The sequence below is a fragment of the Spermophilus citellus genome, assembly GCF_964194105.1.
Source record: "Spermophilus citellus genome assembly, chromosome: 10".
Classification (NCBI taxonomy): domain Eukaryota; kingdom Metazoa; phylum Chordata; class Mammalia; order Rodentia; family Sciuridae; genus Spermophilus; species Spermophilus citellus.
The window spans coordinates 133,044,011-133,055,703 of record NC_138197.1 but is presented as its reverse complement, the minus strand read 5'-3'; the positions used below and the strand labels follow the sequence as shown (position 1 = coordinate 133,055,703).

The window sequence follows — 11,693 nt, the reverse complement described above, 5'->3', positions numbered from 1 at the left end:
GTGTAGGGAGATTGACTAATGTAACATTCGACCCTCTTTCTGCCCCGACTTACACTGATGGCTGGGTTTGGCAGAAGAAGTGAGGCCCGCGCCATCTTGCTGTCTTTTTGGGGTGAGTAGCTCTCAGGAAGGAAACATGTGACCCTTTTCCTCCATGTGGTGAGTTTTGTGAAGAGCAGGTCCCTGGTACAGGACGGGTGACGGTGTCACTGTGGAGATCAGAAGTGTCTGTGACTGCCTAAGTTGGCCTCATGTTAGGGTTCTTATTAGGAAATGTAATTTCCTGGAAATATAAGTCATATTTTCCAATATTAGTTTTGTCAATAATAAAGGTAATATTTTAGCTTTCTCTCTGCTTTATTGTATTTTCTTGTTTCACAATCCATTTACAACTCCTGTATGGAAAAGCAACATGTGTGAGTGTGCTCACATGTATATGTTTTAGGAATTCTTTTTATTGGTCTCTCTAAAACCCTAATGTGTTTCTGTTATTGTTTTATACAGTAATTAGCATATTAATATTTCTCCAATATTTGTCATTCTTTGCTTACCTATTTTCGGGCATCTCAAACTTTCCTTTTTGATTGCTATCCTTCTTCTCCAAGTTATCTTTATTTGCTCCTTTGAGGGACTATGTGGCTGATAAACTTTCTCATTTTCATTTAGTTTAATTTTGTTCTTGAAGATATTTTAGAGTACATGTAATCCTAGGCTATCATTTACTCTCAAGATGAAAAGCCACTGGTTTTTAGCTTTTACTATTGCCACTCAAGTCAGTTGTCAATTATTCAACCTCGTCCTTGAAACTCTAGCCAAGCAATTAGACAGAAGAAAGAAAATAAAGGGATACAAACAGGTAAAGAAGAACTACCACTATCACTATTTACTGATGACATGATAGTATATTTAGAAGATCCAAAAAAAATTCCACCAGAAAACTTCTAGAACTCATAAATGAATTCAGCAAAGTAGCAGGATATAAAATCAACACCGTAAATCAAACGTGTTCCTATACATCAGCGATGAATCTACTGAAAGAGAAATTAGAGAAAACTACCCCGTTCACAGTAGCTTAAAAAACACAAAACTTGAGAATTACTCTGACCAAAGGAGTGAGAGACATCTACAATGAAAACTACAGAACACTAAAGCGGTGTGCAGACTCCTTGGGAAACGGGGAATGGAGCCACCATTTGACCCAGCTGTCCCACTCCTCAGTCTACACCCAAAGGACTTAAAAATCAGCCTACTACAGGGACGCAGCCACATCCATGTTTACAACAGCTCAACTAACAACAGCTAAACTATGGAACCAACCTATATGCCTTCAACAGATGAGTGGATAAAGAAGAGTGGGGGAGGAGGAGGAGAAAAAGGAGGCAAAAAAATACCTTAATATATATACATAAGATGGACTATTACTCAGATTGAAAGTAGAATAAAATGATGGCATTTGCTGGTAAATAGATGGAGTTGGAGGGTATCATGCTAAGTAAAGTAAGTCAGTCCCCCAAAACCAAAGGCCAGATGTTTTATCTGATATGCAGATGCTAATTCACAATAAGGGGAGGGGCACTAGGGAAGAATGGAGTTACTTCAGGTAGAGGGGAGTGAAGCGGGGGTATGGGGCAGGAAGAGAGTAGAATGAAGCAGACATTATTACGTTATGTACATTTGAAACGCCTGACTGATGTGACTCTACAACGTGTATAATCTGAAAAATGAGAAATCATACCCCATTTATGTATGATATATCAAAGTGCGTAAATGTATTCTACTATTGTATACAAGTAATTAGAACAAATAAAATAATTTTAAAGTCAGTTATCAATTTAATTATTATTTCTTTTAAAATACTTTTTCTTTCCTTACTAGCTGCTTTTAGGACTTCTTTTTAGGACATTTTCTGAAGGTTTGTAGTGATATTTTAAGGTATGAATTATTTAAAAATCCAGATTAGAACTTACTGGAAATTCAGACTCTGAGAATTCATTTTTTTTTTAAAGAGAGAGAGAGGAGAGAGAGAGAGAGAGAGAGGGGGGGGGGAGAGAGAGAATTTTTAATATTTATTTTTTAGTTCTCGGCGGACACAGCATCTTTGTTTGTATGTGGTGCTGAGGATCGAACCCGGGCCGCACGCATGCCAGGCTTGAGCCACATCCCCAGCCCGAGAAGTCATTTTTTAAATTCAATTTGGAAAATTGTCAATGATTATCTCTCCCCTATTCCTCTCTCATTTCCTTCTGGAAACTCTTCCTTGTTTCTCAACTTCTTTTCTTCCTCCTCCCCAACTAGTACTGCTGCTATTCCTCTTCCTCCTCCCCTCCCCCTCCTCCCTCCCCTCCCCCTCCTCCCCCTCCTCCCTCCCCTCCCCCTCTTCCTCCTCCCCTCCCCCTCCTCCCTCCCCTCCCCCTCTTCCTCCTCCCCTCCCCCTCCTCCTCCCCTCCCCCTCTCCTCCCTTCTCCCTCCCCTTCCCCTCCTCCTCCCCTTCCCCCTCCTCCCTCCCCTCCCCTCCCCCTCCCCCTCCCCCTCCTCCTCCCCTTCCCCCTCCTCCTCCCCTTCCCCCTCCTTCTCCCCTTCCCCCTCCTCCCTCCCCTCCCCTCCCCCTCCCACTCCTCCCCTCCCCCTCCCACTCCTCCCCTCCCCCTCCCCTCCCCTTCCCTCCCCCTTCCCCTTCCTCCTCCCCCTCCCCCTTCCTCCTCCCCCTCCCCCTCCCACTCCTCCCCTCCCCCTCCCCTCCCCTTCCCTCCCCCTTCCCCTTCCTCCTCCCCCTCCCCCTTCCCCTTCCTCCTCCCCCTCCCCCTTCCCCTTCCTCCTCCCCCTCCCCTTCCCCTTCCTCCTCCCCCTCCCCCTTCCCCTTCCCCCTCCCCCTCCCCTTTCTCGCCTCCCCTCCTCCTTTTTTTCCCCCAGTGCCTGGAATTGACTCCAGGGCCTCGCACTTGCTAAGCAGGCACTCACCTTCCTGTGTGTCCCTGCACCACACTCTCACTGACAGTTCAGTCTCACTAAAACTCTTGTCACTGGGAATTCCCTGAGGACCTGCCTGAGATTGGAGATTTTAGTTTGCTGCTGTCAGGCTCTTGGGACTGCTTTGGAAAAAATGCTCAGTTTGGAGTTTTTCTGATCAGGCAGGTAGTGTTGATGGAAGCCACAGCCTGTTTGAGGACTTTTCAAGAGTGCCTTTCCCCCACCCGGAGTTAAAGCTGAGACAGACTTGTTTCCTTCTGGTCCCTTCATAGGGCGGGTTTTTCCTAGTTGCCTGCTCAGGGTTTCTGATGGAAAGGCCCACATTGTGCTCACCCTAGCCTTGCCTCCTGGCCCTGAGGCTCCGTTTGTTCCCAGGGTTGGAGAGTGAGGCCCGCAGGCCTCGGCCCAGGGCTTTGCTCCTGACTTCCCATCATTCCCTTTTCTTTCCCACCAGCCTGGCCCTGCATTTAGGAGAAGGCTCTTTGCTTCACTTTGGAGTCCCAGGCCTTTTCAGCAGGACAGTGTCAGGACAACCGACCTTCCCCTTTCTGCTGCAGCAGAAACCCCTCACTGGCTCCTTCCTTCTCTCTGCTGCAAGGAGGCGCTCTTCCTTTTTCTCATAATCACAGCTTCTTTTTTGGTCATTCCCTCACTCCAGCAAATAGTCATTTCTTTACAACTAATTTACATATCAAGGAACTGAAAAATAAAAAAAAAGGGCTGATTTTTTGGTTCCTTTTGCTAACTTAGAATATAAGTATTTTAGCAGGGCGTGGTGATGCACGCCTGTCATCCCAGGGGCCTGGGAGGCTGAGGCAGGAGGATGGCGAGTTCAAAACCAGTGAGGCCCTAAGCAACTCAGTGAGACCCAGTCTCTAAATAAATACAGAATAGGGCTGGGGATGAGGCTCAGTTGTGGAGTGCCCCTGAGTTCAATCCTGGTACCAAACAACAACAACCTCCCCCCAAAAAAAGACATTTTGAGAGTGGTAATTTCCTGGGGGATACTTTGCAGATACTTTCAATCTGTTGTAGACTTGCATTTGTTTCACAGGTTAGTGTGGTGAAGTGGATATTTACCACCTGGTTGTGCGTTTGGAGTTGGGGAGTCCAGCTGACTCTGTGTGTGTGGTACTCATGATTTAAACCATAAGCATTCTGCCACTGAGCCATACCCCGACCCATTTTATTTTTTTATTTTGAGATACGGTCTTAACGTGTGATCCTCCTGCCTCAGACTTCTAAATTGCTAAGATTACAGGAGTTTGTCACAACTCCTGGCCTGAACTGACTATTTGAAGCCGGGGGTGGTGGCGCATGCTAGTAATCCCAGTGGCTCAGGAGGCTGAGGCAGGAGGATCTCCAGTTCAAAGCCAGCCTCAGCAACTTAGTGAGGCCCTAAGCAACTCAGGGAGACCCTGTCTCTAAATAAAATACAAAAAAGTGCTGGGGATGTGGCTCAGTGGTTGAGTGCCCCTGAGTTCAATCCCTGGTACCAAAAATAAATAAATGAAACCTCTTTTATCTATTTATTTTTGGTATATTAAAAGGCTGAATAAAAAATGCTATGAATTGAACATTTGCACCCTCACACCCCAAACCATCTATGTCAAAACCCTGATCCCCAAAATAATGGCATTAGGAGATGGCGCTTTGGGGAGGTAACGGCATCCTGATGGTAAAGCCATCAGAATGGGATCGATGTCCTTATAGCCAGAGAATGAAAAGAGTTTGCTTCTCTTTTCTTTTTATATGAGGATACAGCAAGAATGGGGCTGACTAGACACTAGGAAGTGGCTTCTCGTCAGACACCAGATGTGATGTGCTGGCCTTGTGACCCTGGGACCCTGGCCTTGTGACCCTGGACTCCCAAGCTCTGGAACTGTGAGGAATAAGCATCTGTTTTTCAGGTCACTTTTCTGTGGTAGGCTGTCACAGCAGCTCAGACTGAGGCACGCTCGCACACCACAGGGAATGTGGCCTGAAGTGGGATGTCCCTGGGACCAGGAGAAGATACCCGGGGGATGCCTCTGTCATCTTATGGGTCAGAAACTTGTCTTCCTCATGATTTCTGTATCAACAGTCACCCAACACCTGCCACACAAACAGGTAAGATGGGGGAACCTTGCTTCCCGGTCCCTGAGGAGCCACCTTTTCACCTGCTGCTTTCAGCCTGAACCTGTGGGTGCTGTTGTGAGACCACGCCAGCTCCCTGGCTGTGGGAGCCCCTGCACAGACCAGGGCAGCCAGAGGACCAGAGGACAGGCAGGCCATGAGCTTTGTTATCCTGAGCGACCAGCTCCTCACCCGGCCCCCTTTCCAGGGACCCCCAGCTCCCCTTGTTCCTTTAAGTAGCCAGGGGTGCTGGGAGCGGGGGAGGGGCCCAGTGGCCTTCATTCAGCTCCCCCCTGCTGTAGCAAGAAGGCTCATTTAAAGAGCGCCAGGGAGGGCTTCCTTACCGTGCAGGGCAGGGACACCCCAAAGGCCACAGGGGAGCCCAGGGACCCCCAAACCACAGGCTACAGAATCATCTAGGGAGTTAGGACTTGGAGATGAGGTGAATGTTTCTATGAGTTTGCAAATTATTCTTACAAACCTACAGAAGACATTTGAAGAGCCTCAAACCCAGAATATAAAATGACAATGACACTCTGTCAGCACAATCTGCCACCTTTTCGGGTTTGGAGTCCTCTGGAGGTGCTCACTGCCTATCAGGACCCAGGATTTCCAAAAAAGGATGCCCAGCTCCCAAACGGTCCAAGATACTTAACAATGGTTTTTGTGCTTTGAGTTTTTAAAGAAGCCCCACAGAATTACAATGTTGTCCTATGCTTATGTGTCAGGTGACCTGAGACTGTTCCAACTCCTTCAAGCACAGCGATTCTCACGTGGGCACCAGCTGAGCCAGCGGCGAGACAGGCCAGGCTGCAGCAATCCACTGGTCCAGTGAGGATCTCTAACTTCTGACCCCTAGTTATCATTCCTTCTGTCTCCACACGGCGTCTGTGTTGAAAGCACCTGGAACCACCTTCTTATGCATAGCACTTTTTGGGGGGATCAGGGATTGAACACAGGGGTGCTTAACCACTGAGCCACATTCCCTGCCCTTTTTATATTTTATTTAGAGACAGGGTCTCACTGAGTTGCTTAGGGCCTTGCTTTTGCTGAGGCTGGCTTTGAACCCCCAACCCGCCTGCCTCAGCCCCCCGAGTCGCTGGGATTGCAGGCGTGCGCTGCCGTGCAGGTCTTTTTTTCACTGTTTAGAAGAAGTGTGTTCTGTTTAGATCTGTGTGACAGCAGAGTGTGTTTTGACATACTGTACACACATGGAGGGTAGCAGGATCCCATTTTTGTGGCTGGACATGGTATGGTTTCCTGGTCGCAGGCGTATATGAACCTAGGGAGCGTACGTCTGCTGCCTTCTGCTGCCTTTCCTGTTCCGCCCGCTGCGCAGACTTCTGCCTCAGTCATGTGTCCCCTGTGTCATGAGCATCGTGGGCATGTGGAACGCTGGTGCACTCATAGTCTAACTTGAAGCTGTTAATCATTAGGAGGGCGCAGGTCACCCATATTATGTTGAAGGCAGTCTGGCTGCCAGGCTTCCTTGTCCCCTCCCCTGCTCCCTGAGGATCTCATGAGAAATGTGCCATGGCCGGGGGTCCTCGCCATGGCAGTTTTCTTGACTTTGGGCAGTGGAAAGACCCAGATCGTACAGACCGCTTTCTGAGAAAGCAGTTCTGGTGTAGAGAGGACGACGAAAAGCACGTGCCGTTGAACTAGACCAGTCCCATTCCAGTCCTGTTTTCTTGGAAATAGGAGGTGACGTTACCAGATGGAGAAGGTATTTTGGGGAGGTTCTGTCCCCATGACTGACCAAGCTTCTACCGAGGTCAACCACAAAATCTGACCAGCATGCCCAGACCCCCCACCTGGAGCACTGCAGACCCTGCTGAAGCGGCCAGCGAGTGCTGCTCTCCTTCCTCCTGGACCTCTGCCTGCTGCACCGGGGGTGGTGGTGAGGGGACGCCCTGCCCAGAGGTGACGGCTGTCCAGGTACTGGGGTTCTCAGCCACCAACAGTGAGCACATGGTTAAAGATGGTGGAGGAGGAAGCTGGCCAGTTAGCAACGAGTGGGAAAGAACGTGGTCCAGGGGAGCAGAGTGCGAGCCTGTCGGACCACACCTTCTCCCATCTGGACAGGCACACCCACTGTTCAGGGACGCCAAGTTCTGGTTAGAAAGCCATCTGATGTCGAGGGATTCAGTTGTGGGGCCAGTGTGGCAAGTTTCCAGCCTGATGCGGCCAGCCCTGAGACACATGGGTGCGCCCCTGAGAGGGGCAGCCTGAGTCCTGGACGGGGCTCCTCTTCCTGGGTGTCACCATGCAGGCACTGCTCATTTGGCTTTTGGTTCTTTTCTATGATCAACATTCATTTGTTTCCCCCCAATCCTTCAAATAGGGTGAAATATGATTGATCTGGTTTCTGCCTACGAGGTGCATTCATGTTCCTGTCCTGTTTCTCAGACCTCGGGGGTGTGCTGGTGTGGAGCCCCTGGGTAGCCTCTCTGCACTCTCTTTGTCCGGTCACGTGGGGTTGGTAACTTGGGTGGGCCACGGTGGGCATATTGACCCCATGAAAACTGGCATCCACTAAGTCAGGACTTGTTCCCCAGAGAGCCTGTTGTTGAGTATTTACCAGCACACCACTGCCTGGCTTTCCACATGGGATTTGAGGGGCGATCCTGAACTCTGGGACCTCACGGTATAGACGTTCTCTGAAGTCATTAATGTGTCATTGTCCAAGAATCTGAATCTTGGAGAGAAAAGTAATTTCCATTCCCTCTGGGTTCCTTGGGGGATGTTTTTCTGTCACCCATGTGCCACTCCCAGGCCAGCCTAGAGTCCTGGGCAGCAGCCTGACAGAGGGAAGGGGAGGTGAGTGTGGAGGGCCTTGGACGTCCAGCTGGGAGGCGAAGAGGCTGAACTGGCTCACTCTCCTACTGCCCGGCTTTAGCTTTATTTGAGAGCAGTGGTCGGGGTCTGTCACCAGGAAACATCCCACGGGACAGCCAGGGATCTCAGGGACCCTCGGAAGGTCAGCGCATGACCCATCTGTCTCCACACCTGTCTTTCAAGTCGTCAGAATTTTTCAGGGTTCCCGAGACTCAAGAGGTATATGCATTTCCAGCAGGCGCCAAGAGTTGGACGTTTCCAGGGGTAGGAAGCTGAGGTTCTGGGTGGCAACTGGGGTGAGAATAATTCCCGGTCTCATGACATCTGTCCCCACAGGCATCTCATGACGATTCTCACTGGCGTCCACTAGAAGTCCACTCTCTAACCCGAGGTTTGACCTCAGTCCTGTAACAACTGTCCTGGATGAGGAGCCGCTTTGTTCTGTTGCCCCAAATGCAGTTCCACCCGAACTTGTAAACAGCGTGATCCTCCAGTAATCGCCTCAGGAGCCACCAGTGAGCTGTGTTTTATTAAAAATAAAAATGAAATCCCCCTTTGGAGACAGAGTTCTCTGACCAGTGAACTGGGCTCAACAGAGCTGGCCGCGGCGTTAAGTAAGAGGACGGCGAGAAAGCACAGGACACAGAAGAAAGTTCCACATCGAGGGTAGGACGGCTGTGCCACCTCAAGGGTCAGCATCCACGCTGGAAGGCAAGAGAGCATGCCCAGGAATCCCTTTATTTTTAGAGGGGGGACGAACAAGGAGTTTTGATAGAATGTTCTTTACCAAATAAGGCAGGGGATGAGGTTTCAATCCCACTGGGTACTGCCCAAGTCCAGGGCCAGAGCAAACTTCTTGGCTGAGTGACGGTGGAGGCCACTTGTGTTGCACAGCAGAGGGTGAGCGGTGGCAGAGCAGCCCCCCTTGCTCCAGGCTGAGAGGGGTGCTCAGCTCATGGCGGGCGGCTCCCAGAGAGCTCATCTTGGGTTCCCACGGCAGGACCAAGAACAAACCCAAGACTGAAGTTGCAAGTTGATTCACCGCTCGGGAGTGGATGGCCCAAGAGAGCTGGACCAAATGAATGGCCACCCGCACAGAAGAAGCTCATCAGATCACGGCTGGGGGCTCGTTCTGTGTGTTTCAGGAACATGCTGCTGTTTCAATCAGCATTCTTTCAGATGGCCAGAGTTTCCCGAGAAATGGGGTTAAAAAAAAAAGATTTAGAGCTAAAATGTTCAGACACTTTTAAAAAAAAATATTCTTTTCCTTAGTTGTAGATGGACACCATACCTTTGTTTGATTGATTTATTTGTATGTAGTGCTGACAATCAAACCCAGTGCCTCACACATGCCAGGCAAGCGCTGCACCACTGAGCTACGGCCCCAGCCCAGACACTTTTTTTTGAAGTAACATTTACTTGTGCAAAATGTCCTCAGCTTTTCAAAGATCCTTCAAGTGATATTTTTATTATGCTATTAAGAGGTGGGAAATCAGTGGTCAGTTCTCTGAAACCAAAACACATCTTCCACACACAGTTGGTTGAAGCTGAGGATGGGAAATTCACTGAGGTGGATTTGAAGGGGGCATCCAGATGATATCCAGAGCTTGATACCACTGGGGGTCCTGAATCCAGCCCCCCATGTCAGCAGGGGACAACTCACATTGCTCTCTTCTCTTACCTTCAGAAAGCAGACTGAGGTTCAGAAAGTAACGTGGCCATGTGGCCCCGCAGCAGAGCCTCTACAAAAACCCTGAAAAATCCTTGTCCTGGCTGGGTGCGGTGGCCCACGCCTGTAATCTCAGCAGCTCAGGAGGTTGAGGCAGGAGGATCATGAGTTCAAAGCCAGCCTCAGCAAAACTGAGGTGCTAAGTAACTCACTGAGACCCTGGTCTCTAGACAAAATGCAGAATAGGGCTGGGGATGTGGCTCTATGGTTTAGTGCCCCTGAGTTCAATCCCTGGTACCCCTCACCACCAAAAAAAAAAAAAAAAAAAATCCTTGGCCTGATATTATTGTGAAATTAAGCGTGAGACAACAGTTTATTTTTGTGGGTGAGATGCACTTGGCTGGGTGTGTGTGTGTGTGTGTGTGTGTGTGTACGCGCGCGTGCACGTTTGCTTCAGCTAGCAATGGAAATAGCAGAAGAAGAGGGTGGCGTGGTTGTAAGAATGCGCAGCAAGGCACACAGCTGGGCACTGGCATCGTTGCTGGGCGGTGAACTGTCTCAGTGATGGCTCCCGGGGACCTACCTCCCAGGACTCAACTTCACGTGGCTCTTCACACACTGTCCTGTGACTCTCTTTAACCTGTACAATGAAACCTGAGGGATACTTGGCCCATTCATGATTTAAGGCTTAAAGGTGTTTTGAACTTTGGGGACCCCTGAGCTACCACGTAAGAGATCCAGCCGCCCTGCTGGAGAACATAGGGAGAGGGAGGAGCCAGGAGCTTCATGGAAGTGGTGAGGGCAGGGAAAGAGCAGAACCAGAGTCTGGGCTGAGCTCATAACATTCCTGTTGCCCTGACCAAGGTGCTGGACACTGGGGGAAGGCCATCATGGAGGCTCACTCATGCTGTACCATGCATCACAACCTTGTTCTTTTTCATGGGTTAATACTATTCTGTTTCATGGATATACTACAGTTTGTGATTATCAGTTCATCTGTTGATGGACACTTAATTTACACTGTTCTACTTTTTATCTAGTATGAACAAGGTCGATGCATATTGTCAGGTCTCTTGGGTATCTATTGAGGAATGGAATTTCTGGAACACACGGAAACTCAATAGTTAACATGGTAAGGAGTTGCTGAATTGTTTCCCAAAGCATCTGAACTATTCACATTCCACACAGTGATGTGTAACTATTCCAATTTCTCTACACCCTCACCAACACTGTGAGTTTTACTTTTTGGTCATGGTCACACCAGTGGATTTGGTTAACATTTCCTTGATGACATGATTTTTTTTTCAGGTGGATTTCGTTTTATTTCACAAGGACAGAAATTTGGGTCTTAAGAAATGTTAAACGGAGTTACCTTGACTTTAGCAGTACTCAAGGGTCTTAGTCCAGCGACCCGCATGATGACATGATTTTAACCATCTTTTTATGTACTAATTGACTATTTGCACATCCTCTTGGAGTAAATGTTTATTCAAATGCTTTGCTCATTTAAAAAGCGTGGATCGTCTTTTTTTGTGGAATTGTAGAGATTCTTTCTGCATCCTGCAAGTTCCTTATCGACATTGGCAAATATTCTCCCCCATCCTGGGGGTGACTTTGTGACTTTGATCGTGGTTTCCTTGGAAACACGAATGGTTTCGATTCTGTTGAAACTCAGTTTGTCTATTTTAATTTTGTAGCTCATGCTTTTGGTGTCATATGTAAGATGTCATCATGTGACCCAGGGCCACAGAGGGGCACTATGGCTCCCGGAAGGGCCTTGTAGTTTTAGCTCTTTTTTTAGGCTATTGAGCCATAACTTCTGCAGTTTCTTTTTTATTTTTAAAAATTGTGATAGAATTTACTAAACACACAGTTATCATCTTAATCATTTTTAAGAATACAGCCCAGTGACATTAAGTGAGTTCACTCTGTTTTGCAATGATCACCACCATTTTCCCACAGAACCCTTTTCATCCTGCAAAACGGCAACTCTGCAGCTGTGGAACACCAGTGCACCCCCACCCTCAGCCCTTACCCGCTGGAGGTCGCCATTCTCGTTTCTTTCTCTGAAATCTCAATGCTCCAGACACCTCAGGCAGTGGAA

General features: G+C 48.6%; 1 protein-coding gene across 2 annotated transcripts in view; it reads left to right on the top strand.

The window, feature by feature from the left end:
• LOC308657499 (uncharacterized protein) overlaps positions 1 to 11,693 on the top strand; it is an 80,201-nt gene that overhangs the window by 44,464 nt on the left and 24,044 nt on the right. Inside the window, exons 3-4 of one of the 2 annotated variants that reach the window (XM_081309234.1) lie at positions 7 to 113; positions 563 to 1,966. The exons of the other annotated variant lie outside the window; for it this stretch is intronic. Of the exons in view, the coding sequence (XP_081165360.1) occupies positions 7 to 83 (77 nt within the window). The 3' untranslated portion in view covers positions 84 to 113; positions 563 to 1,966. Of the gene's footprint in view, positions 1 to 6; positions 114 to 562; positions 1,967 to 11,693 lie in introns of those variants that run through there. 2 annotated transcript variants of the gene reach the window in all.